This window comes from Trachinotus anak, unplaced genomic scaffold (assembly GCF_046630095.1).
Source record: "Trachinotus anak isolate AG129_WGS33_773 ecotype Australia unplaced genomic scaffold, CSIRO_AGI_Tana_v1 ptg000011l, whole genome shotgun sequence".
NCBI classification, from domain to species: domain Eukaryota; kingdom Metazoa; phylum Chordata; class Actinopteri; order Carangiformes; family Carangidae; genus Trachinotus; species Trachinotus anak.
The window spans coordinates 13,737,310-13,764,637 of record NW_027273862.1 but is presented as its reverse complement, the minus strand read 5'-3'; the positions used below and the strand labels follow the sequence as shown (position 1 = coordinate 13,764,637).

General features: G+C 37.5%; 1 protein-coding gene across 2 annotated transcripts in view; it reads right to left on the bottom strand.

The window, feature by feature from the left end:
• The window catches only part of spon1a (spondin 1a), a 67,833-nt gene that overhangs the window by 13,952 nt on the left and 26,553 nt on the right, over nucleotides 1–27,328 (bottom strand). For both annotated transcript variants that reach the window (XM_071488241.1, XM_071488240.1), the window contains one exon: nucleotides 3,892–3,956. In XM_071488241.1, coding sequence (XP_071344342.1) covers nucleotides 3,892–3,956 — 65 coding nt within the window. The remainder of the gene's footprint in view (nucleotides 1–3,891; nucleotides 3,957–27,328) is intronic.

Genomic DNA, 27,328 nt, shown 5'->3' with positions numbered 1-27,328 from the left:
TCAGTGAGAAAACTAAAAGAGGACCTTGTATCTAGTGTGATTTGGTAGAGAGTGGGAGGATACCGTGAAACAAAGAGAATCTGTGCGGAGGCTTGAGGATTATCTATTTATTAAGGTCTAGGGAAAACAGGTGGAATAATTGCTGTGAAATATGTTTTTCTGTAGGAATCTGTTGCTCACTTGTGGGTGACTGGGTGTATGTTTGAGTAAGTCTGAGTGAGAGGAGTGTGTTTGAATTGTGGGTTTATACATTTTTACAAGTAGAATTTTAAATGTTAGGTGTCATACTAGACAATGTTGAAAACACTAGTTCAAACTCAGATTGGTGTTCAAAGTTAGCCTCACAAATATGCAATGCGTCTAAAGTACTGGCAGTCTGTTTTAGTTGCAGTATCCAGTTTCCATACCAAAGCTACAGCAGCTGGATTGGCGTTATCAGCACATACCTGCTGTCTCAATGCCTGCCTACTAATACTCTCAGTCTTTTACTGTGTAGGAAGTCAGTGACATAACTAAAACTTAAATGTCAAGTTCTGAGTAAAATTTCTGTCCCAGTTTTTAAGGAAATGGCACTCCATACTACATATACCTTAAACTGTGCCTCCACTTCCTCTGTGTTTAGAGGAAAAGAATCAACTTTAGCCTCTACCATCAACACCACACCATCCTTTGTGTCCAAATAATTACAGGTTGAAGCACTGCCCTGGCTGTAAATGAAGTACCATCGTCTTTTAAATCCCCCAAAAAAGATTTATAATGTTATATATGGTATCTTTAAAATATTTACAGTAGCCTGGCCAAGATTAGTCAGTTTATGGGATAAGTGGAACAGGTGACCACTAGGCACAATGAGTCAGACATTTCAATTTTAGTTGGTTCTAATAAAAAGGGCATTTTCATAGACAGTCAGTCCTTTAGCTTAACTGCCAGTCTGACTGCATCTTTAATCTCACTTATTCCCACTGCAGTCAACTGCACTATTTAGAGTTGTGAGAAGATAGACAGGAACAATAACTGCCTCAGACAGGAAGCCGTGATAGAGGATTACATTTGCTGGTTGTTTCACCTACAGTATTTTAGGATCACTGAAGTTTAACAGCATAGGCGGAGTCATTTCTATGGAACGAAGTGTCTTTGCTCACAGTAATTTATGTATGTGTATTTTTTTTTTTGGCTGCAAAATGACATGGTAGCAAAAGGGATATCAAATCATGAACATGAAGAGCATCTATGCTTTTGTAAGCTGAGCTGCTCTGGTATAAGTATACACTGTGGAACAGGCTCACCCAACAAAAGAACTGAAATTTCTCTGTCGGTATGCAGGGTGATGCCAAGGTGGTTATAGTTTTAATGGTCCACAAAGACCGCTACAGTTTGGACAGTCACATAATTAGCTGTTGAAATTTGAAAATGTTCACGTGTTTCATTATTCTACGACTTGTATTGATAAATTACTGACTTTATTTATTTACCAAAAGCCCACTGACCCCTATAAGTATGTGTGTAAATAAGATGCACAAGGATCTAGTATACCTTCTTTTCTGGAAGATGCATTCTTCCGAAATGAACTTTTTTCCCTGTTACAGTATGTATTGGGTCTCAGGAGAGCCACTGCAGTAGACATACTGCTGCAATATGTGTGATAATGGCTGTCACCTCTTCAGCCTCACTCTCATTCTCCCACCTCTGCTCTCCATCTACATCTCTGCTGCTTGGCCTTTGTTCTACCAATCATTTTGCTCTTTATAGTCAAATTAAATTAAAAGCTTGGTTTAAGAGGAGCTACTTAATTTTACAGAATGAAGTTGCAGTACATGTACCGGTTCTTAACCCTATCGTTGACCTAAAAAAAGAAGTACCTCTAATGTAATTCCACCCAATTCTTCTCAGAAGGTTTCTTTAATCACTTCCTCACACTTTCCAGTTGTTGTTCTCTTTTCTCTCCCCTCCCAGTTTCTTTCTCCCCCTCTCAATCATCCTTACATTTGTCAAAGCAAGAAATTTTGGAGGCTTTAATTGACAACCACCCTTTAAAAGAAAACGCTTGAAAAACTGGATGGAGATGAGGGCATCATTAACCAATTAGGTGAAAAAATGCATTAAATGACAGAAAAAAAACCCTCTTTACACAGACATACCTGTAGACAGTACATACACCTGAAAAAGCACAAACACTGAGACAAACAAATATGCATACTTACACATTATTACTGGAACTATAGCACACATCCAACTATGAAATGTGCTAAATGTGCATTTATACAGTTTTCATGCAGCTCACATGTATAGCTAATAGACTTTTAAAATCTAACAAGGTGCATCTTCCAGTTGGTCGAGTAAAACCTTTGCTTTACTCTTTCTTTCCTCAGTCTGCTTTTATGGTAAGGACACTTCCATGTAGTGATCAATACAAAATGTTCTTTCCTTTTCCTGCTCCAAACCAATGTAATTAATGTGACACACTCCTGCACGTGTTGTACACAATCACTGTGTGAAACAATTAACTGGTTGCATACACAGCACAGAGTAAGCTAATTAGCCATAGTGGATATCATTACTTCTATTCCTGGGTGTGCTCTCCCCTTTGGAGACTAAACTCATGGCCCTCACTGAGGCCCTGTGGTTGAGGAAACAACACAGAACAGGCCTTTACCAGTGAAGTTCTTCTGTACAAGCTGAGGCAACAAGCTTCTTGTTGTTCTCATGAATAAGAGATGAAATAGCTCCTGTGAATTTAGGAGTAAATGAGCTTTCACACTGTAAGCATGGTGTAGCAGGCAGTTTCAGGGCACCTTTGAGCCGTGTTTTCACTGATCAGCAAGCTCCAGGTCCAACTTTGGATACTAACTTTGTACTGCATCATCTGACACCTTAAGCCTTAAACCCTTAGAATCTGCTCCATCATACACAGTATGTGAATTACTTCTTGTTAAGTGGTCCTACCAGTAGTTGAGAATCCTTCAGCTCTTTAACTACAAATTGTGGATGGTTTATACTATCCATCTATGGGCCATTTTTAAAGGCCATAATATTTCTGTACTGATTCACTATCTTGCAGGCACAGATGGTAAAAATTAGCTTGGAAAGATTTGAAAACTTCTTGAAATAGGTAATCCATGCAGTATCTCCTGCTGAACATTTTCTGAGTCCAACAATTCAAAGAGCACATCAGCTTAAAGATAAGTGAGTGATTTACTAAGACCTCAAATTCAGACACCCATCAAATTAAGATGGCGGGGATACATGCATACCATTGAAACTGTTATAGATGTAGTTAGCGCGGTAAAGCCAGTTGATAAAGGAGAGGTCACTGAAAGCCCAGACTCCATCTATTATAGATCTGCTGTGAACCAATTAAATCTCCTAAAGGTAATCAATCCAGTTTCTGCATTTGGTTCAGTCCAAAAGTCTGAGACCACTTTCCCAGTCTTTCTAATAAATTAAAATATATATAATGTAAGTGTTACAAAATGCATCTGATTTAAAAGACAAATGTACAAAAAAAGAAAGAAAAAAAACATGACTTTTTCCTTGACTTTTAAGTTCCATACACCATTAGCCCTGATATGTCCTTGTGTCCAGTTTATCCATATCAGTGTTTCACTTCATAATTGTTTTTCCATACAGCCATCTTATCTCCATGAGACTAAAAGAAAGAGGTAGGAGTTAGAGACTAACTCATGAAGTGGGAAGTGAGTCCCATTTATTTTTGTGCTATGCAAAGTATGGTGATTTGTACAAGATGTGTACATAGTATCAAAAGTTGGAACAGTTTCCTAATTTTGTGTTTAAGTTTGCCAGTTTTGTCTCAAAATCCTTGGACAGAAGTTCAAGAAGTGCTTCATTAGTATTTATTCTGATTTGTATATAATAACGAGATATATTACTTACACATTGAGTGGTTGCCAGGCTGGCCACTGTGCTTTCATTTTGATGACTGTCAGGACCTCATCACCCTACAGGAGAGAGACAGACAATAAGACACAAAAATTCAATCTCAGTACCCTGAAATAATCAACACTTCACTATTGAATCAACGCACATCAGAGCTGAATGATTGAATTGGATCAATGGAAGACTTTTCAACACTTTTTTTAATGTATAAAATCATTATGATCAGTGGATGAAGATGGTGTGTGTGTGGCCAAAGGAGCTGAAAACACACCTCCAACTGGAACGGGAGGAAAAATTTACATTTAAATGGAAATATGTCCCAGAGAATTAGAGAGAACCTGAAGTATGTTCTCAAAAGAAGATGAGTGAGGACGTTGCAACAAAATCCTCACATAAATGTCAGAATTCAGGCAAAAATGTAACCAGTTTGGAACAAAAAGGATTGTTTATTCAACCATAAATCACACACAAAAAAAATCATACCACACACTCTTTCTCCATACTAGTATAGATATTTTCTGGTGAACACAAAGAGGTGGTCTCAGTTACAGTCTTATTTCACAGATGCTGAAGCAGAACTTGAAAACAATGCCAACTTTGTATCTGATGGATGCCACTGATGCCACACATGAAAAATAACTGAAGATTCTCTCAACTTAAGCTGACTAATCAATGGCATTGGCATGCCTGCGTGCAAAGTTCACTGATTGATATGACTGACAGTCCTAAGCACTGTAAATGAATCTTTTTCCTTTGTCACTCATGGCCCTGACTGCCACAAAGAATTCCACATGGAGACATTATGGTGAAATATTTTGGTAACAGAAGACATAATGGTGTCAATCATTTCTAACATTTTGTTTCCCCCTACAACAAAATACAAATACACAATACAAAATGGGCTTATTGTGGCTACCTTTAATGCAAATTAATACTTTTAATTAAATGATGTAAGTATTTCTAGAAATGTGCTTAAATGTTGCAATGATCAGAAAGTCAGTAAGTTTATTTCATGTGGCCAGTATATGGTCAGGAGATCACTTTTTGAACGTGTAACCAAGATGTCAGCATACCCATCTCTTGCTCTGTGCTACTGAATTTCATTACAGCAAATCTGACAGTCTGTTAATAGGCAGACTAATCCTGTTTCAGATTTGAGGATGTTACTGATGGGCTGTGCCTGTGCTAAATATTATATACTTATCCTCTTTGTGGGTGTTTGTGGGAAGCGTTATGCTTTCGAGCAAACACTTCAGTCAGTCTTAAATCATATTTAGGGAGGTTCTTGCTAACTTGAAATGAAAAGCTGTTGACAAGTGACAAAATGAAAAAAAAAAGTCAAGGTGCAACTTTTGGTTCAGGTAAATTCAAATAGTGAAAAATGTTTTCTTTTACATAAGGAAATTGCTTATCTTCTTTGAAGATGCACTAGTAAGTATGGTTTGCATTATAAGAGCTGTGACAGTAACACAGCTTCTCAACTTACTGTATGTAAATATCCAGAAAGAGAGTCAGCTTGCTTATTTGGATGTAGACCATCTTTCTCTTAAATGTGATCTAGGACAGAGGTTTTCACTATCCAATTTTTCCGGCAGGAGTTGAAGAGAAAGAAGCTTAGAAATACAGGTCTAATGAGGAGCAGAGCTATCAAATATTGTTGTGAGACCTTTTGAAAAACAGATATCTCACAACCTGCAATGTCCAAGATGGTGACAAGGATCACTACTGAGTGAGCCAAAAAAAAAAAAAAAAAAAACAAGAAAGACTCCCACCCACGATTTAGTCTTTTGGCAGCCTTTTGCAGAACAAATTGAACTGTCAAGATGCAACTCATAACTACTGAAAAGGGCACATTTCATGTTCTGCACCTGTAACCCCAGAAACAACATAACAGCTCTCCCAGTCTCTCTCTTTTACTTGATTTTTCTCTACTTTTCTCTTGAACATCCAAAAGTCACTACACCCTAATGAATAACCATACATACAAGGAGCATAATGCTGGAGAAAGGCCTTCTTTGAATCAGCCTCCTAAATTTTAGTAAAATTAGTATGATTCTGATGTATTTCTCCACCATATAGTGATTATAAAATATCAAAGCGGAGAGCAGTGTATGGATGGTAAAGTAGTGCAACTCTGTCCCTCTCTGATAAGAATATTTGTTTCTTCTTAGGAGAGGACGGACTGGATTCTTTACCCCCTTCCCAAAAGGGTCAGTAAGTCATGCTGCTAAGGGCACTGCTTTTAACAGGATCAGAGGAGCTGACATGATTGGATGTAATTGATGCCAGCTTTTAACCATCCATAGGTCATCAGCAGGCACACTGCATGCATCTGCTCGTGAAAATTCTACATGAACACATCAATATATAGCCTAGAAACTAGTTTGTAACACAAATTTAAGTAAAATTCTAAAATCACTTGGAAGTCTTGATGCAGTCTTTTGTATCTATAATGAAGGCGTAACATATTTTCCTAAGTTATACAAAAACACTTCTTTGATCATAAAAGCAGAGTGTCATGTTTCAGGCAATCACGTTCATTTGCTACATCATTCAGCCCTTCAATCGGACTTTTCCCACAAACAAATACAATAATACTTGCATGTCATTGTTGACTGAACGTGTAATACGTATACATGTAATACCAATAATAGAAAATGTGTATAAAACAAGGCACTACACAGTAGAATCTCACTTTTGGATCTAATTCCCCTCAGTAATAATCGAGTCTTCAGTCATCTGTAGAAAGTCTCTGCAGGATCAATACAGAGGATGTGATCCAGCATTTCTCACCATCACTTACTTAATTACCAGAAGCCCGTCATTCCCGAGACATTTTGATGCAATGGATACATTTCATATTTAATTGCAAACTTGTCAGTACAGTGTCTGTAAGCTATGCAGTCGCCAGAGGCACATCTGCCCCTGGGTACAATAGTATTATTTTTTTATTTCCTTGTATTCGTCAATGAAAATAAGATGGCTTTAGAGCATCTCATTTTCACTTCATTCTAAAATGTACTAATTTTCTTAGTTAGTAGTTATATTTCATGTTTTATAGTTGCAAAGTTTTAAACACGGACACAAGATAACTTCTGGTACATTCGGATCAGATTCCCTTGGTTTGTGTTGCACAGGCAATTTGCTTTTGGAATTTACTTCTACTAACTTTTTGCATCTCTGTCATCTGAGCTCAGCACTCAGTTTTCATCTTAGTCACTAAAAATGCATGCAAATCAAGAGCATTACACAAGTAAATGGCCTCCTTCATCACTTAAAGTACAACTTGCAAGCTTTAGCTATAGATTATTAATCCTCCAAGTCAGGGACCCTTACACCCTAATGGACTCATTTTGACATAGATATGAATTGCTCTCTCTGTAATACAAATCATCAGACACTGCTTTCTTGACACTGTTCTAATCGAAAACATCTATGATGTTTATTATTCTATTTCCTCCATTTTAAAAGAATTATGTTTTTCACATTCACATGAGACAGAATAAAATGGAAACTATTTCCTATGATGAATTCAGCATATATGTTATACAGTGTATCTATAATGTATATGCATTCCTACAGATTTATTTTATTTCTTGCGTTTACACAATTCAAGTTTGGTAACTTCTCCAACTCTCCTTGAAGGAGTGTAACATTTTGTGTCTGCACCGAGATACAGTTTGTTGACAACTGACCAGATTGCTATGAAATTGGTAAAGACCCTCACAGTTGCCAGTGGATGATTTGAATGAATCTGGTGCCCACTGGTAAGAGCTTCCCTTTGATCATTGATATGGGGACAGGGGTTCTGTGAGTGGTTATCTAGATTTAAATAGCTTTTCCAAAAATGCAAGCTTTTCAGGAACAAAGAACAATTTTGTTTTTAGCTTGTCAACCATGCATTTAAACTTTACTGACTTCACTTACTACAAGAACTGTTGTGCCATGTAACTCTTAAAATAAATGCAACAAGTTGAAAACCATCAAAGTTTAAAATAGTAACAATGAAAATAATAATTTATGTGGCATAGTAGTATACATACTGTATGCACAATCAAAACAGGTAAAAAAATGTCTATTTTCTGACAAATCTTAGGAATGCTTTCCATTAATTACACATGACAACAATGTTATGATTTTGTCATTTCTGAACAAACCTATTAAAATCTGGGTCATGCTTGCCTATGGTGAAATTTGACTTACATGAAGGTTTAAATCAGTATCTTTCTCTCAAAAAGTGGAAACAAAAACAATGAAATAACGTTTGCAACCGTCATTACTAATATCTAATTGAGTCTCTCATGTGTATGCAGCTGTAAACCTCTTTCCTTTTTGACTCGAGAGAGAAAGCAGCGTATTTTTACTGTGTCCATCCATTAGAGACAAATAGTAAAGCATGCAGCCATAAATAAACTCACTTCACACAACTTTGCCCTTAGGTTTAATGACTGGTAGCAAAGAGATTTATTGGCTTAATGACAAAATGTGCAACAGATCATTACCTTGGCACAGAATCCCTAAACTCTTGCATTTCTCAATTAACAAGTATAACTGCGCCTGCATCCATTCATTCAGTTAAACCATTAGTATGCCAGACTAAAATGTCAGCTTATGTTAACTGATGTCACTGACAAAAAGAGCAAAATGAAGAGAATGACATCTACAACATTTCAAAGAAATGTACAAGGTTTGGAAATTTGCAGGCTTCTGAGAGCGGGGCAGATTATCCATGGATCAATTTGATGAGCTGTCAGCTACTTACATAGACTTTTACAACTTCAGCCAAAAATGTGGGGACTAAAGTGAACTTTATATTACATCCACTCTATCTAGAAGTAGAGGTATTGTAGTCTTTATGGTGAAATATTATGCATGATCATTTTAGATCATTAGATATTTTATAGATATTTCAGATAAGCTTTTAAAACAGTAAAGTTTCTTATAATAGAAAACAATCCTGTTTTCCTGTCCAGTGCACCTATCATGGTTTATCAAGCTGCTACAAGAACAAGACTACAAGAGGAATGATTTCAAACCACTGCATGTCTCATCCTCTCTTCATTTTAAAAACACAGTGGGAGGTGCGGCACATAATAATAAATTCTTGGAACTGTTCTTCTGCCTGCAAATGCAACATAATTTGACTATATTTCATGCTAAAAATGTCATTGTGGTTTCTTTTTTTCTTTTTTGTCATCTTGTTTTTTCTGGTAATTTTAATTCAAGTTTTTTGATAATTTGCTTTCTTAAATGTTTTTTGAACATTAGGGCCAGCATATGCTTCATTTTTTCAGAACAGTCACTGAAGAATCTACTGTTAATTGGCGAACTTACACCTCTAATTAAAGTCATCTGACAGGCAGAAGTGTTTCTAAATGTACTCCCTGCTTTTCCTCACACATATGTCAAAAGCAGGCAGAGAGGGGTAACATTTCAAAGATCAAGTGTAAGTGGAACTTCTGCTGCTCAAAAGGAGTGTATTTCCACTAATGACAGGGATGTCTAAAGTTGAACCCCATTAGCAATGTAACTTGTCCCTTGCTTCTCCTGCCAAACACATCCTGCAGTTAGCTTTTCAGAGTGCCTGTCATTTCCCTCCACTAATTTAATATTGAGCAAAAGCAAATCTATAATTCTGTTGTATCCTGTAGGATGGCAGCAAAGGGACAACCTCTCAGGAACTCATTAGAATGGGCTCAAGAAGTATCTTTTTCATTTCTATGCTTAGTACGGCAAGACATTAGTTACTAATAAACCCATATACAGTACTGCTTCTTACTGCTTTTACATTTCAAGGTTTTAGTGTTTTCTCAGTTTAATTGAATTACCCATTTATATTATTTTTTTATGCTGATGTATGATGCATGTTTCATGACCCCGAAGCCTATCAAGCTCCTTCAAACCCTGTGCTGCTTCAGTCAGTCAAAACATCATTCAGATTTTTTGCAATCTTCATTTAGGAAATCACTTACGCAGCATTATAAACCAAATAAACTGGTGCATCACAGTTGATCATTTTCATGTTTTGTGGTTTTTCTCTGAGTGCTCTGGTGTTACCTTTGACAAAAGATCATTAACACTGCATTTTCAGTCTACAAGAGGCAATTTTCAGAACATTCCTCTGAGAATCGCCTCTTCTTACAGTTTCCCTGAACATATCCAAGAGGAATGTAAATCTCATTTTGTGATCAATCATAATGTATTGGTGCATTATGTTGTGAATCACAATCCTCCTGTCATTAATCACTGTGAGACCACAGCAGCCAGGCACATCTGCCCAACTGGACAAATATGGCAGCACAAGTCACAGTGCAAAGTGTGACTTATTAGAATATTCTATACAATAACCCAACATCTGCTCCAAGTCGATTATCTCACCATAGTCCAAAGCAAAGGCACGTTTATCAACATCAGGCTAGCAATGTACTCCTCATGTGTTTGTTTGTTTGTTTTTAATCAGAAGAGCACACACAGGACATTTATAGATTGTTCTGTTTAATAACTGGTAACCTAAATGTCATATCATGTGGCTGAGAGCTAATACAAATTATAACTCAGTTGTTATAAACATTCATTAATAATTTCATATTATTAGTGAATGTTGCTCACAACATGCTGTTGTATCAGAGGTCTTCAGCTCTTATACCACATTTTATACATTTATGACACAACAGTGTTTTATAAAACTGATTATTGTTGGTGCCATTTTTGGTTTGAGCCTTGCAATTTCACACATTCTGAAAATATCTTTTAAAACAGCACTTCATAGGTCTTTCGTATGAATACGCCTGAAATTCAGCTCAGTTCCCTCATTTGATTGCTCCTTACTCCTTACTCCTCGCTTGACCCAGAAATTGTCCTGGTCCACCATCATCAAGGCCATTCAAGTGCCCTAATTTCTACTCCGAGGAGCAAGGATCGAGGAGCGTGGACGGATCCCTGAAGAGACATGAGCAACGATACATGAGAGCAGCGTTTGCAGAGGACTTGTACCAGAATGACACACTCCTTTATTGGAAATCAGTTCGTGATTGGACACTGCAGTTGATCCAACTGCTCTGAAAACACATGACAGATACTGCAGTTTTATACCGAAGTGGATGACTAATCATACAACTAGCTCAAGTGGCTCCCAAGTCTTTAATTTGTTTTCTGATTCACCCTCTGGTTAAATATGGACCATTAAAAGTAGTCTGATGAACAAAAAAAAAAACAATTAAATTTCTTTATTCAATAGAAATATTTTTCTGTTCATTAGCTATTATTGCCTCCTTTAATTTGTATCATGGATTATAGCCAGGGAGATGACAAGAGTTTGTTGTCTTTATAAACAAGTTTTCATTGTTTCATGATCTCTTTCATGATAATTTCCACTTCTCCTAAAATATTCTAAATTATTTCAACAAATCTAAAAAATATAATCACAATCTGGATCATTAAATAATAAATACAAACAGAATATTACATGCAGAAGCAAATTATTATTTCAATGATTATTTAAAGATATTTATAATAGAAAAATAAATAAAAATGTTAGGAACAACATACTAATATGGGTGGAGCCTCTCAAAACAGCCTAAATTCTTTGTGGTGTGGATTCCACAGGATGATTCTGCTCCATGTTGACATGATTGCATCACATAATCTCTGCAGATTTGTCAGATGCACATTAATGCTGCCAATCTTCCATTCCCTCAATACTCGATTGGCTGTGACATTCAAACCATGATTGATTTGTATTAAGGGGCCCAAAGCGAGCCAAGAAAATATTCCACACCATAACTCCACCACCACCAGCAGTCTGGACTGTTGACACAAGGCAAGTTGGATCCATGGATTCATGCTTTTGATGTCAAATTCTGACCCCACCATCTGGAGCCTCAGCAGAAATCCAGATTCATCAAACCAGGCTATGTTTTACCTCAGATTTCTGTTCTTAGCTGACATGAGTGGAACCTAACGTTGTCTTTTGCTGTTGTAGCCCGTCTGCCTCACTGTGCTCCGACCTCTCTCATTAATGAGGCGTTTTTGTCTGCAGAACTGCCACTCACTCAATGTTTTTTGTTTGGTGTTTTGGATACTGTGGTTCAAATGATCTGAGGGCCGAATTTAGGTTTTTATAGACGCAAAAGGGGAAAAAAAAAAGGCTAAACACTGCTGTGCTGGCAGATGTAATCAGTGTGTCTCTTATTATTACTATTTGGACAGTCCATATAGGCAAATACAAATAATCAAAAGTTAATAAAGAACATTTAAAGCAGGCGATCCAGCTGTCGTTTCATCATCAGAAATGTACATTGGCTCATGGATGTTCTTAGGGGACATAGATTCTATTAAGGGATCGGGATGTACCCTGCTAGTCTATTTCTTCGAGGCCACATTTAATTTATCTATTTTAATTTTTTTATCTAAACAGTAATTTTTCAGGAAGAGATAATACTTGCTCATTTGCACCTCAGAAATTGCTAAACTGCATGCTTTTTTTACAATAGCTGACAATGATCTTGGCTGAGGGCAGAGTATGTGAAGCAGTATCCAGACATTGCTGGAGTTCATGGTGGCTGGTTGTGTTTAATTGCTGTTCGGTTTAGAATTTGAATAAAGGATGAAATCCTTATCAGCTAGAACACAGTGTCACTGAGTGTTATTTAGTCATCAGATTGTGATCAAATTGCTTTGCAGTATAAATGCATAAATGCAAAATAGTATTAGTGAGTTATGATTCCTGAACTTATGGTATCTCTAAATATTTTAATCCCAACTTCAGGCGCTTTTACTTCTTAATTTTTGGTCGGAGGATGCCTTTTATTCTGATTTAATCTTCACGTCTGCAGTTCAGGAATCAATATTTTGTTCTCAAGTATGCAGACAGCTCACAAGGAAACTGATGAATATTTACACCAGTGTTACCAGTGCATTAATGCATAATTAGGCTTCTGCTCAATTTGTATTTAATTTTGTTCTTGACCCGTTAAATAGCAACACTACATGCTGGAGGTGAAGCCATTGTCAGAGGCCTCTGAACCTCACAGGACAAGTCTGTCCTGCTGTGGTGGAATTGACCTGTCGCAGTCCCTCACACTGAGGAGATCAGCCATGAAATTGGCTAAAGGCAAGCTGGGGGTATAGTCTTTAGATACTGCCTCGGTGAGGTAATACCCAAGAAGTGCACAGTTCTCGCCTTGACACAAAAAATCTTAGCAACCCTAACATCTTTTCCTTCTCTTCCATTACCAGTACAACTGTGCTGGGTGGCTGTTCTTCATGCCCAGAGGGAACCTTTGTGCTTCTCAGACAATGCCTTGCTTCACAGTGATGAGGTGGAACATCTTAATGTAATATTTATTACAGAATGGGTTTTACTGTTTTTGCATGGTTCATCTATGACCCTCTGGACTTGCAGTATTTTCTCATTTCTTTCCTTACTTTGGAGTGACTGTTCTTATTGAGATATTAACAGTGAAAGTCAAAGTAAGTTCAATCTGTGGTTAGCATAGTGTTTTTTCATATAGTGAATTTACAGAGGTGGCCACCCCCAAAAGATTTTTGTTTGTACTTTAATGAAAGGCATGAAATTAAAGTTCAAAGTGTTGATTACTTGAAATATCTGCCCAAATAGTACAATCATATAGGACGAATTACTGTGATTGCTTGGGAATGCTATGCTGCTTGGCAGACACCCCTCAGGTGCCAGATTTCAGAGCATAGATCACCAAAAATGAACTCAACCTGTGAGGAAACACTGATACACATGCTGTGCTGTCTCTGGCGCAGATGTTGTCTGGGGGAAAAAAGGCTGAAGAGCTTGGGAATATATTCTTGTCTTCTTTCCATGTAATGTGCATGTATGCATTTCCATATACTGTATGTGATGTGTGTCCGTGTGCATGTTGACCTATGATGAACTGAGCCTTTTAGTGACAGGGTGGCGTGATTACATCCAGTGATTTTAGATGCCAACCTGGTCATACACTATAAGTGATTCTGTACATCTGTGCATATCTATGTCTATGTGCATATGTGTGTGTGGGTATTTGTGTGTGACCATTACTGACACAACCACAAGCACTATATGTGCAGTGTCAATTATTGTAGTGGATCACAGAGGGTTGATGGCTATTGTCAGGCAAATAGGCTCAATGCAACCATATTTTCAGAATGAGGCATAGCCACTACTATCTTAACCTCACTCTTTGGCACCATGTGATCCTATGATCACTTATTGGTTTATGATCATTTTAGTGTTGCTGTAGTTGCTTAACTGTGTAACCACAAAGACACGTTTTATGTTATGATGCAAAGTACCAGTTTATTTAGTGAACCTGTTCAACCTGATCTAATCCAAAAGCCCTGCATTAGCTATATCTAATCTATGTGACATTTTTCATATGGTTTTGTCCACCAGTTGTAAGGAATTGCTCATTACTGCCTTAATAGTTCAAGAAACAGCGCATTAACAAAGACTCATTTTAATTGTCCACAATGGTTGTATTCATTCCTTTTCACTACAAAAATCAAAATATGTAATCTGCCCAGAGACGCCCAAACATTTACATAGAACTGTATACTAGAGGGACAAAATAAAATTAACATCTTATGTGCTGCATCATTACATTCTGACAACTAGAACATATTGTTAGCAAACACCAAAGGTTCAACAACAAAATATAACATAAAATACTGTATAAAAACCATGAACTGACCGATAGTGGTTATTATTTAACAGTGCTAATAAAGCAGGAGCAGTGTGCCTATTGTGTTCATCCCATGCTTTATATTCAGTTCTTATTTTTGTGATGTTATGTTATGACTGTAACATTTTTGCTTTCTAATTTGTAACTTCTAGGTCAGAGGTGCAGCGGACCACGGTGTATAAATGCACAGAGATTACTGACAGAGAGAATGTGATGCTAAAAAAATTAGTACACGCTGCCATCACATCACAGACTCAAGTGTTAAGAAGCATAATTCTCCTTCTGTGGCGATGCCTCTTCATTGGACGAGGGTGTCAGAGTTTTGTGTTTCATTAAATTTTAGGTTGTTTTTTTGGTTGCAGTATCTTGGTCCAAGGAGGAATAAAGACATCCTCGAAAGAAATTGTTAATGCTTATTTCTTTCCACCTAAATGGTATATTTTAATCTGCCACTGCCATTGATAAAATTGCACATCTTGGGATTTCTCATCACTTAGACAGCTGTAACAATTTGTGATGTGCACTATAGAATAACCACACTGAAGGATTTGAGAAGGCTTATTTCTGTATGCTTTCAATTCCTGAAACAAATTCCTCTGTGACCTAAAATGTATTGATACATGGACACCTTCCAAGCACAGACAGACTAATAGAAAGGCAAATACACATGACAGATAAAACTTACAGCCACTACATGTATTTTTTTTTCTTTTGCTCTAAAAAAATGAAGTGGTGGTGTTTTCAATACTCAACCACATAGACTGCACTACTTTTTAAAATCAAAATAATTATAAAGATGCTTCATTAAAATGCCATTAAAATCCATGTTCTCTACCCATTCTAAAAAATAATTATAATTATGATAATAATTATAATTACATTAAAATATTCACAATTTTAACCATTTTCATCTCTTGAAATTCCCTCTTAAAACCCTCATCCTTCAATCAACAATCCTAAAGACTTGTCTGTCAGATCCCCTGCAAATTTACTTTTCCTGTGGCTCAGAATTTGATGGTGAGGAACACTGGGAGTTTAGATAAGACAGCAGAGACAGAAAAAGAAAAAGAGTGTGCCTCAAGCAGCAAAAGATGGCAGTTTTCTTTCTAGCTTTTGTTTTCTTCCAGAGTCATTAGTATCAGAAGTGTAAATCATCACTGGAATTACTGAAAGCAAACCCCCCCCCACCCCCCACCCCCCCACCCCCCACCCCCCACCCCCCCTGCAAAAAACATCTCTGGAGTCACAGTGAATTATTAGTTTTCAGCCCTCCTTTATCTATTCCAAAACAAATGTATTTTAGTTCACTGCATCGGTGGGGTAGAGCAGAAGATAATTAAAGAAATTAGCATAGTTAGTTTTATTCGCCACTTGTAGTCACTGGTGTGAGAAAACCATCTGAAGGCATGTAGGCAGAAATAAACTGGGTGTCAGAAGAAGAGGGAAGGCATATTGATCATAAGTATAAAATAAGCATTTAATAATACAGTCACCTAGAGTGCCATGCACATTAAAGAAGTTCTTTCTGAGTTTTGAAATTGAGAGGTCTAAAATTAAATTTAACCTCCTAGTCTTATGCATTTATATTCATCCATCCTAGCCCATATTCAGTTTAGGTCTATAAGAACAGATTGTTTCAATGCTGAATAAAAGAGTCCTCTATATTCTGTTGAACGAGACAAACAATTTGTTAACAGAAAACCAGCAGTCTTTGACATTAATTACAGTTACATGTTGCATCACAAAATTACTCAGTGGCATCTCTTTAAGATCTTTGGAAAGATTCAACTCTAAGGGCTGCTCTGCTTCCTCTCCAACAGCCATACCAGACGCTGATCCCTAAGCAGCCCTTTACATGGTTTTATTTGGCTAATAAGACTTGTTAAGTGCTTTACAAATTGGCAGACATTAGAAAAGGAGATGAAGCATGAACATTAAAGCTAAAATTAAAGTGTAATGTTCAGAAAAGAGCAATAAAAGATAAAATAAGAGCAAAAGCTCAAAAGACTATGCATTTCAGACAGTGAAAATCCCATGAACAAGTAGGCTTTAAGGCTATTTTTAAAACTAAAATAAAGGAAGAAAAGAAAAAGCTGCAGCCACAGCAAAAGTCTTATCACATATCAGTCTTAACCTCTAGCCACTAAAAACCTGTGGTTGCAGCACCTTTATGGAATTGTGGGGATCAGAAGAAATACAACTGGTAACACTACTACTACACAACATTATGATGAGAGACTGCAACAGTGTAGACAAACAGGAGAAAAGAAATACCAAATATCATATCAGAGTACCCTCAGTGTGCCAAAACCAAATAATTCTCTCCTTATAAAATCACTTCATGAACCTAAGTTGAACACATAACTGATGTGTGTCACTTCGGCCTGTATCTGCAAATCTGCCATTAGTGAAAGGTAATCATTTGGATTTCAAGGTCAAAGAAAAAAAACAATTTTTGTATTAACTTTTTTTTAGCAAGTTTCCATTTAATATATGTGGGTATCTAAGTGTTTACAAATATGGGGCTCATGTTTGTTGTGTATTAGCTCCGATCCCCTCTCAGCACTTTACACACACACAAAGCACAGGCTGAAATCACAGCACTCTCTTCTTAGGAGAAATGAGTCCCAGAAACTACGGAGCAAGCAGTTATGCAATGATGACCAACAAGTATTAATTTTCAGTCTTTAAATGGATGTGACCAGTCAAATCTATCAAATGAAGCAGAGCTGTAAGAGAACATAACTGACAAGCATCACTTTCAGGAGCATTACCCAGAAAGAGTTTTGACACCTACCCAACCATGCTGCCCAGCCATTTCTGGCAGCAACTGTCTGCTTTCTATGTTACGAATTTCATTAGATTATATATGAATTAAGACAGAAAAACATAAATCCAAGTCTAACCTTCAAGTTTGCTCCTCTAAAAAAGGAGAATAAGAATAAGAATGCACAATGTATCTTAACTAAAAATATAATTAAATTAAGAATATGTTGGGCCTAAAGGATCCCAGTGGGAGAGTGCGAACATGCTAAAAGGTTTGGCATTAAGCTGCTGAATTCAGATAACTAAGTATCGATATACACATATACAAAAATGTTATTTACATTTAGCTCCTGTGTAGTCTCGCTTGCCTTTTTAAAAATATGTGTGCTCACTCTAATGGACTGACTTGTGCTGTAAGAAACTATAAACTGTAAAAAGCTCAGTGGATTCATTTCCAGAACAGAGGATTGCTTGTATCCATTAGAGAAGACACATCATGCAGTGTGGATGACATACTCTCTTGTCTTGGAGGGAAAAGATTCATATTGCATGAATAATTTCCATCTAGTTCTGACAAGCGCAGTGAACTTTCATTTGCGATGCTTGATTTAGCATTTGTAATTCCCTGTTAGGCAAGAAACGGCATTTAAACTGGCATCATTGCAAATAAGAAATGGTTATGAACAGAGTCACAGTGTTAATATGGTTTAATACTGCTTGCTTGCTCCACTGACTTTTGTAATGGTTTAATATGAATATGGGTGGGAAGGCAGCCATACAGTTGTCTATGTGCGTTCACACTGCAGAATGAAGAAAATCTGTCAAAAACCCATCAAAAACCTGATACAACAAATCAACTAAATCCACATTGTTATATGCAGCATTAATTACTACAAACATAGTGTCAAAGAATACCTAAAAGATTAATGAACATTTCAATTACAACAGAGACTACTGTCATGAGAAAAGATTTGGTTGTATGAAGTTACAGAAGAAGTTATATATCATTGCTTATACATTTAAGATGAAACAGAGTTTTCTCACCAGGAATTTCCCAAGCTGATTGGCTGAATGGTACAGGACATGAATTGGGATCAGGAGCAAAAAACTTTTTTGGGGATATCCGTATTACTTATATCTTTAATGTTCTTTTTCAGTGGTTGCACAAGACTCAACCGACATACAGTAATAAGATGAAAACAGAAATGGTAGTTCAGTATCTTCTTCATGTTCAATGGACTAAACAAAAATGACAAGACAGGCCCTAAAATTCATGGAATGTGGGAATGGCAAAAATGTGGTTATCTTGTCTATTAACCCCCAGTAATCTTGGGAGTAGGCCATAGAAGATGGCTATCAACAGGCAGATGACTAAGTACTAAGAAATCATTATCAGACAATGTAAAATATATCTTATATAATAAGGGCCAATTCTCCTCGTTCTTCAAGGGCGTGTTCTCTACCCATTATCCTTTGAACACGACATTAACCCTATAATGCCAAATGCATCAAATTTGATACAAGCATTTCTGAGACCTATTGCATCACCTTATGGTAAAAACTTCACTCAAAACCCTCTTGTATCCAATCTGATACTTGTCTTCCAACCCCTGGTGGATCCCTTTATCACTACAACAATTCAAACACAGTACATGGGACAATCCAAGTTGGCCACCTTCAGATAGTTCCCAACTCACTGGATCAAGGTAAAGAAAATTGCGATTTTTACAATTTTCCAGTGACATTTTCTTTGAAATTTTTAGTAATATTCTAACATGAACACTTAATCTGTTTAAGCAAGTTATAATTACATAATTTTTTGCATTTTAGTATGTAGTAAAATCGTGTACAAAATTTGGAAAAACCTATATGCAAATAATTTTTTGTAATTTTTTTTTTCTTCAAATTTTGTGAAAGGGCCAAATAAAGGTTCCAGATTCAAGAAATCAGAATTTTCTGTCCATTATTTCTGGGGTCAGGCATTACAGGGTTAATAAATATACAACTTTTCTAAATTGAATAATACCCACTAAATTGACACACAAGTGTTTTCTGGTCTGTGGCCTATATTGGCAGGAAGATCATTTGTCTGTACCACCTAAAACTGTTACAAATCAAAGTCCTCAAACCTAAACAACCATATTGGTTGTTTCTAATCAACCCTCTCATACAACCCATAGGAGTGTTTCCAGAAATAGCACGCCTACGGTGGCGTACTGGACCTTCGTTGCCATGGTTATAATATGTCAACTGTATCACAGCAGCATACCAACCATCACTAATAACGGTTACAGCTTGGTTAGGTTTAGGCACTAAAACTACATGGTTAAGTTTAGGAAAAGATTGTGATTTGGGTTAAAATAAGTACTTCCTTAACATTAGATGATCTTTGTTGTCAAGGTTACAATAATAACAACGTGGTTAACTTTGCCGGACGATCATGGATAATAGAAACAACATACATACATACATACAACTATATGGGAATCAAACACCATTCTCCTGTATCAAAGTCCTGTGTTTTGTTGCGTTTGTTGGTCTATATACTACGTCGCCGCATTTCTCCCTTTGCTCCTGTCATAATTACTTTGGCCACTACTTGTCAACACAAATGTCCAACAGGCCAAAGCCCAACAAAGACTCTTTTGTGAGGATTCTCAAGAACTTTGATGCAGATATAATGTAACAATAAAGCTTGTAAGACCTTCATAAAGTCAAAATCCCTTGCTGAAGAACCCCTCAAAAGGAAGAACACTTAACGACTCAACCATCACACACCTTTCAGAACATCACATTCGTTGTTGATCCATTTTACCCCTGATACAGTGAATGCATCATCTTGCTCTCAGACAGCTACAACCAACTTTCATCGTTGAAAGAAGAAAGAGGTGTCACATCATTTATCCCTACAAGCGTCATCCTGTTAAACAGTGAATAATTACTATTGAAAGGGATTGATGTGAGTTCTGTTTTTACATGTTTAATGTTTGACTGCTCTACTGTGTCTTTCAATTGCATTTTATTTATTTACTGTTTAATGTCAATTGTTTAGTGTTTAAATCATATAAGGACACATGACAGCCATAACTGAAGTAAACTTAAGTCAAAATTATCATGTCAAAACTGTCCCCTGACTCTGATACTTTTTGTGTGTATGTGTGAGTGTGCGTGCGTGTGTGTGTGTGTTGAATATGTTTGAAATTGTGTATTTAAATTTTGATCAGCATTAAAAAGGTCCCTGGAATGCATCTGCTGATCATAAAATATTAATTTCAAACAGAGACTCTTTGGGGCTGAGTTTTCATTAGACTGCGATGATGGTAATGTTTCTCTGAGTTTTGCTTCAGAAAACAGATGAGGTAGCACAGATAACCAGGTTCCCAATGCAAATAAAGCTGTATTAGCATCTTTCATGCCTACAAAGCCAATCGGACACTGAGGCAAAAGCAGAGAGGAAGCTGCTATGGAAATTGCCCATATCATTCACACAGTTTCTGCTGAAAAATGATACTAATGGCTATTTCCAGCTCCTGGTGGCTGTGCTACCAACTTGAGGGAGGTAACATCCCTTCACTCACTGGAAGACCTGCATGTGACATGCTAACAGCTGGAGCTTCTGCCTTTTCAGACCCCTTTGGAATATCAGCCACAGTGCATCCTCGTATAATCATCAGCTAAAAAGATCATTAGTGCTAATTATCATGCAAATACCTTTGTTTTTTTTTCACCTCATTAACATTATCAGGAAATCTTATTTCCTCTGAGTGCAGAACTATGCAAATAAGATATTCATATGCTTTGTTGCTGCTATAATATATCAAAGCAGCCTAACATTGAAGATTGGGGCATGGCAACATGCAAAATGTAGGAGGAGAATGACCACTGCATGAATTTCCACTTTATCCCTTTGTAACTTAATGTGAGATGCTAAAAATACACTATATAAATTACTAAATACCCCATTGCTTTATTTTTATATTTTGCATAACTTTGTTAGTATTTACTTATGTATCAAAAGGATTCTGCTCCGCCTAATGATGCCAGAATACTTCATTTTATAATCAAACTGGTCAAACTATTCCCTAGGACATGACAATTATGTGAAATTAAGAGCTGTTTTCTGCCTGCAAGCCAAAGCCCCACTTGGTCTAAAGGAGCTTTTACCCTCGGTGAGGTAGGAGCTCCTCTGATGTTGTAATCAAAGTTCTGCTCAGGAATCTCTGATCTGTCTGTCCCAGCACGTACTCCAAACTATTAATAGACATAAAAAAAATTGCTTCAAAATTCCAATGGGATGCAAGCTGGCTGTTATCAGCGCATAGAGTAAAGGCTTACACAGCCTTCAGGTGTTAATTAAATCTCCACTGACATTCCCATATCCTGCCCGGCAGAATAAGCTGCAGTTTAGATACTGCATAGGTGAAGGCACTTCAGTCACACCAATCTTGCTCAAAACAGGACAGGAGAACATCCCGCAGGCGAGGGAGGAAACGTGGTGACAAGAGAATCTTCCATGCTTATGGTAGATGAGTTGTAAGTGCTGACTACTTCTCTAGAGAGCTGTGAATTGATTTGCTGACCGTGGCTGTCCTCGGTGGCAATCTCTGAGCCTTGCAGTGCAGGCTGGAAGCCTATAGTGCCGCCTGGCACACTCATTCATCAAGCAGCGCAAGCCATCATACAGGCAACTCCAGCAGACCTGGGCCCAGGGCTAGGGGATATTATTAGAGATGAATTGAGGTAACTGCCTTTGATGACCCAGTTCATGGTGTCTGTCGCTCTCTAAGCTTTTCTTCCATTCTACCAACTTTCATTCTTACTTCCAGAATCCTTGCTCTGTAAGGAGGTCAGCGGTCATTGAGGCTAAATGTACTGCAGTGCAGAATGTGTGATGATTGTGAAACTCACCCAGCTAGTAAGAAAACACAACTCTACCAATTCAGGTTCAGTCCTGAAGTTTGAAATTATTATTATTATTATTATTATTACCATGATATATTCCATCCATGTGTTTATTATATATACATGTAATATCAGCTCTGTAGCACACGTAGCTATGCACCAGAATACATAATTCAGTCCCAAAATCGCAAGAGACATTAACTCAGCATTACCTCCAAGGGGGAAAAAACAAAACAAAACACAAAAACATGCTAAAGGCAAAACATTAATTTGCATAGATACACAGTATGCAAGGCTACAGAAACTGTTAGAGCTGTATCCGTATGCAGAGTATATAATGTGGGTGTCCATTTGACCTAACAGACAGCATGTAAGGGATTTTTCATTTTTAATTACCAAAGTTTAATCAGCTACTACAGATATCCTTAAAGTTAAACAAGGTACACAACTAGGTACAGTGTGTAGAGGGGAGTATATATTTAGCTTACAACACAGCTTTACATCTGACAAGCCAACTTTTCGATACACTGCTACAAGAGCTGGCCAGTTTCACTGCCCTTTAAGAACTGTCCAATATGAAGCCAGTTGAAGCTGATAACATAAATGTTCTGCTTTTGTTAGCTCCCTCTGCAGCCAGAGAAGAATCATAACTATTATTACTGTTTGTGTGCAGCACCCACACACACACACGCACACAAAGTAATGAGCTTTTTAATGCATTTGAGGCAAAATAATGCAACATTAGAAATGAAAGACGCTGCACTAAAAGTAATGGAATAAGCAATAACCTGGAATTAGCAAAAGCTGTAGCTGTACAAAAACAGTGTTTCTGTATAATAAATCACTGCCATCTCCCTTATTCTTCTGAAAAGCTAGACTAATAATAGTGATTCTAACAGATGATAATACTGTTTACAACAGACAAATGTAATGTTAATTAGAATGTGCTGACATGCTGTATCATACATCAACTACAATATCAAGACAAATCTAACGCGGTGTGAGACTGTATTGCATATGTGCTTTATTTGTGTCAGAAATACAGTTTGTGTGGTCATGTCTGAATCATCTGCTGTGTCCTTAACTGTCTATCACATTCTGTCACCTTCATGTGTTTGGCCCACACCTGGGAGGCTAGACTCCAGGTCCCCTACCTATCAAATGATATGGAGATTGCAATGAATGGGGGACCCTCAGAGTCATGGTCTCATTTACATAGGACAGGATGAGGCTTTACTGAAAACAGATTTGTCAAGGACATCTCATGAATAAAAGATCACACAGATGTATAATGAGGGTTTATTGTATTTAGCTGGCCATGATCCTATGAAGATCTAAAAAAATAAACAAACTCTCCCTTCCACATCACAAAATTCATTCACGAGAATCAGCTTTTGTAACATGAAATAACTCTGTTGTGACGGCCATATGTTACCTTGAATGTATACTGCAAAAGCCTTAAAGAGGAGTACTTCATTAAATTTGTCAATGTACCATAAACCACACTGAGTAATACTTTCCTTCATTTAAAACACACATTTATATTTGAGTAAGCATGTAAGAGGTATATGGTCTCACACATATGGTTATTTACCCATGTCTACACCACTTTGCTGCTCAGTTATTCTTACATGTGCTCAGCGAACTTATACTGTACCCCTGTGTTCTCCATTTGCAAGATATAGCAGTTTTGGCACTGAACAACAGAATAATCACAAACCAGCAACGCATGCATACAAATAAACAGATAGTGGCACATTAAATATGAACTCTAACATTAAGTTCACCAATGAGCAAATTGAAAAGCACTCACAAGAGGTAAACACCATGATGGGTATGAATAGCCTTGATTTCTAAATGATAAAAAGGGGAAAGATTTCCCTCAGAGGCTACAGATATAACACTAAAATCAAAACATTCCAATGTTGAGCATAAATTAGAATTTTAATTTCCCTAAACTGAGTCATCTCACACTCACAGGGACACACAAATATTCAGAGAAAAGTTCTGGCATATTCAAATAAGACAAACAAGGCAAATGTTTAATCCTCAAATGCTATGATGCACTAACAGGAGGAACTTGAGCAGTGGAAGAACTGGAGCAGTGTCCAGTCCTCTCTGCTTTGCATGCTACTACTCTCTTACTCCAGTCAGTTCTCTGGACATGGGGATGGCTTTATCAAAGCTGCCTCCGGCCAAGATGTCTGAGATTCCAGAATAATCCATCTTTTATCCCTGTGACTTTGTATGTAGCTCTGAGTCTTGAGCCAGCCAGCTGCACCAAGGACCGGTTAAGTCAACATTAAGGCCCACACGCACAAACACACACATCTGCACACACATCTGCACACAAATAGATGTACGTGAAAACAGGCCCGATCATATCGTAACCAGGGACATATGCCAGCTACATGAAAACACCTGCATGGGAGGCTATTGTGACCTGTGTTCCCTTAATGACAAAGTGATGCATTGCTCGGACTTATTCATTACGAGAAAAATAAAGAACCCACTCATATGCCCACACTGCGTGCAAGTGCACACCCATACACACATACACAAAGCACATATTGGCTAACGCTACCCCCACTGCATTTCAAAATGTGCTTGCCTCTGGCTGTACTGTTCAATTTCAGCAATCATAATAACAGTCCTGGGAACCAAGGCAGGCATTTAGGCTTTTGAAAGCTTTGTTTTCCTGAACAGGAATATCTCTGCTAGCCTCATAAAGCTGACTTGACAGGCCAAGAGAGGACTGCCAGCCAAAATTAAAGAATTATTCCTTCCTAAACACTGGTTGTCACTTTTTTTTTTTTCTGGGAGCCAAGAAGATACCCAAAAAACAAAATAGAAGCATGGTGTAGCAAAAGAGAAGTGGCCATAGGGGCATGAGGGGGGTTGATGAAGAGCAGAAGGATTGTCTGCATGCTCTTACACCCACTGAGGCTTGGCATGGTCCTCCGTGGCTTGGCAAGGTTCGATGCAAAGCAAGGGTCACGGCTTCGTCCCCTGGGAGGCCCCTTTATAGCTAATTGCTATCCCACTGTGGCAAGCCTGACCTCGTGCAGCAACACGCGCACAGAAAGATACACGAGGAATACAATGAGAATAACAAATGGTATGCTGGGAGAAAAGAGAGTGAAGGCAATGACAGAGACAGAGAAAGACAGAGGAAGAGTCTGCATCTTATATGTGAATTCTCAAGTTAACAGCTCATCAATCCAACTCTGCTGTGTCCACGGGGGCCAAAGTAGCATTTTTGAATTGTCACTCAAAAAAACAGATCCAGTTGTACATGTTCCTGCAACACATCATTTATCACTTGAGTCAAGCAAAACTAATGTCTTACAGGAATGTACATACCCAAAAGGAAAATCTACAAATCAACATACATTATTCTGCCAATAGAAAATAACAATTTATTGTTTGTGATGTACATAAAGATAATACATGTTAGCATTAACATGTTGTACATCGCTTAATCCATTTTAAAGTTGAAAGATAGTTACTCCTCTGGCAAAGATTTACTACATGGCCTCCTTTAAGACTGCCTGATGAGTTTCCTCTCTGTGTGCTTCATTATATTATAACATGGCTGAGAGAGGATTTAGCTAAGAGGCACTCAAGAGGAAAAGTCTGAACCACTGTGAATCCAAACAGCATTTAAACCCCCAGCCCCTACACTTGACCCCTTTCAGCAAGCCACTTGTCTTCCTGTATCAGTGATTTCATACATTGGAGAATATAGAAAAATGCTCTATGAGTACACTGTCTCATAAACACATTTTCATGATCATAATCATCTAAAAACACAACGGCCATAAAAACAGAGAGGTGCATTTTATGAGTGGGTATTTTGAGTAATCATGAACTAGACCCTTTCATGGAACATAAAAGGGAGTGAGTTTCATTGATGTATCATACATGCTTGTATGCTGCCCGACCACCAGATACGATCTCAAGATAATTAGGAAATAAATCAAATGTGGGGGTTGAAACACCAAATCTGAGTGACATCAAGGTGAAGATCTCTCGCTGTTTGATGAAAGATTGGATCTTAAAAAGACATTACAAAACTTAATGATGCAAGAAAATAACTGAACCCAAGTCATTCACTTCACTTCTAATCTGTTGACCTTATACAGGTCTTATAGGAGGCATGGGCAGTGGGGAAAAAATAAAATTTACAGGTGCTCATTATCAAAATGTCAATTGTTCAGTGTGTACTCAGTCAGTGGACAGTGTGCATTTGTAATATGAATCTGTGCTCATGCCAGGTATTTTTTTCTCTCAGTTTGCACTCAATGGAATGAATGGAGTGAAATGTGTGTGTGCACCGCATGAACACACTTCCAAGCAATAACATAATTGCCTCTTTCCACAACATTGTGTTTGTTGTGCTGCTGAAAAGAACGAAACCCAGCTATGACACAAGATGGTAGACAGTCTCAAAGCACTCTGGGATGCATTCATCAGACAGAAGTAACAGAAAAAAAAGAAATCGGCAGACAGTAAGAGTTGATTGGTGTAATTACATAAAACTGTTTTATTTGAAAGTCCTCCCTGCTAACCACCTCAGTCTCAGAGGGTCAATACAACAGACAGTAGCTCTTGTCCCTCACGCCATTTGTCCACACGTAACAAACTCTGACAAGGTTTATGACTAGTCCATTCTGCCACAAGAGGAAACTTAAAAATTAACATAAGACACTTGAGGATTATAGATTTGACAATACAGTGAAAGTTGATGTGAAGTAATTTTCTATACACAAAGAGAGACACATACACACCTGACCACTCCAAGAGAGTCAAGAACTCAAAGGAACCTGCATATCTATTATTATCTATCCATGATCCTTACTGCAGGCCACCTTACAGTTCTCAAGATAACTGAACTGCAAAATTACCATTTCAATCCTTGTAAGGTGCACAGAAAAAGAAACAGAGGGAGAAACATTAACAACAAGCTGCTATTTTATTCCATAGTACCTGTTGTTCTATTCATGTGGGAGTCAGCTCTGAAGCTCCTTCTAGACTGTGAAAGAGCTTTTGTCAACCTGGCAGTTTGACTG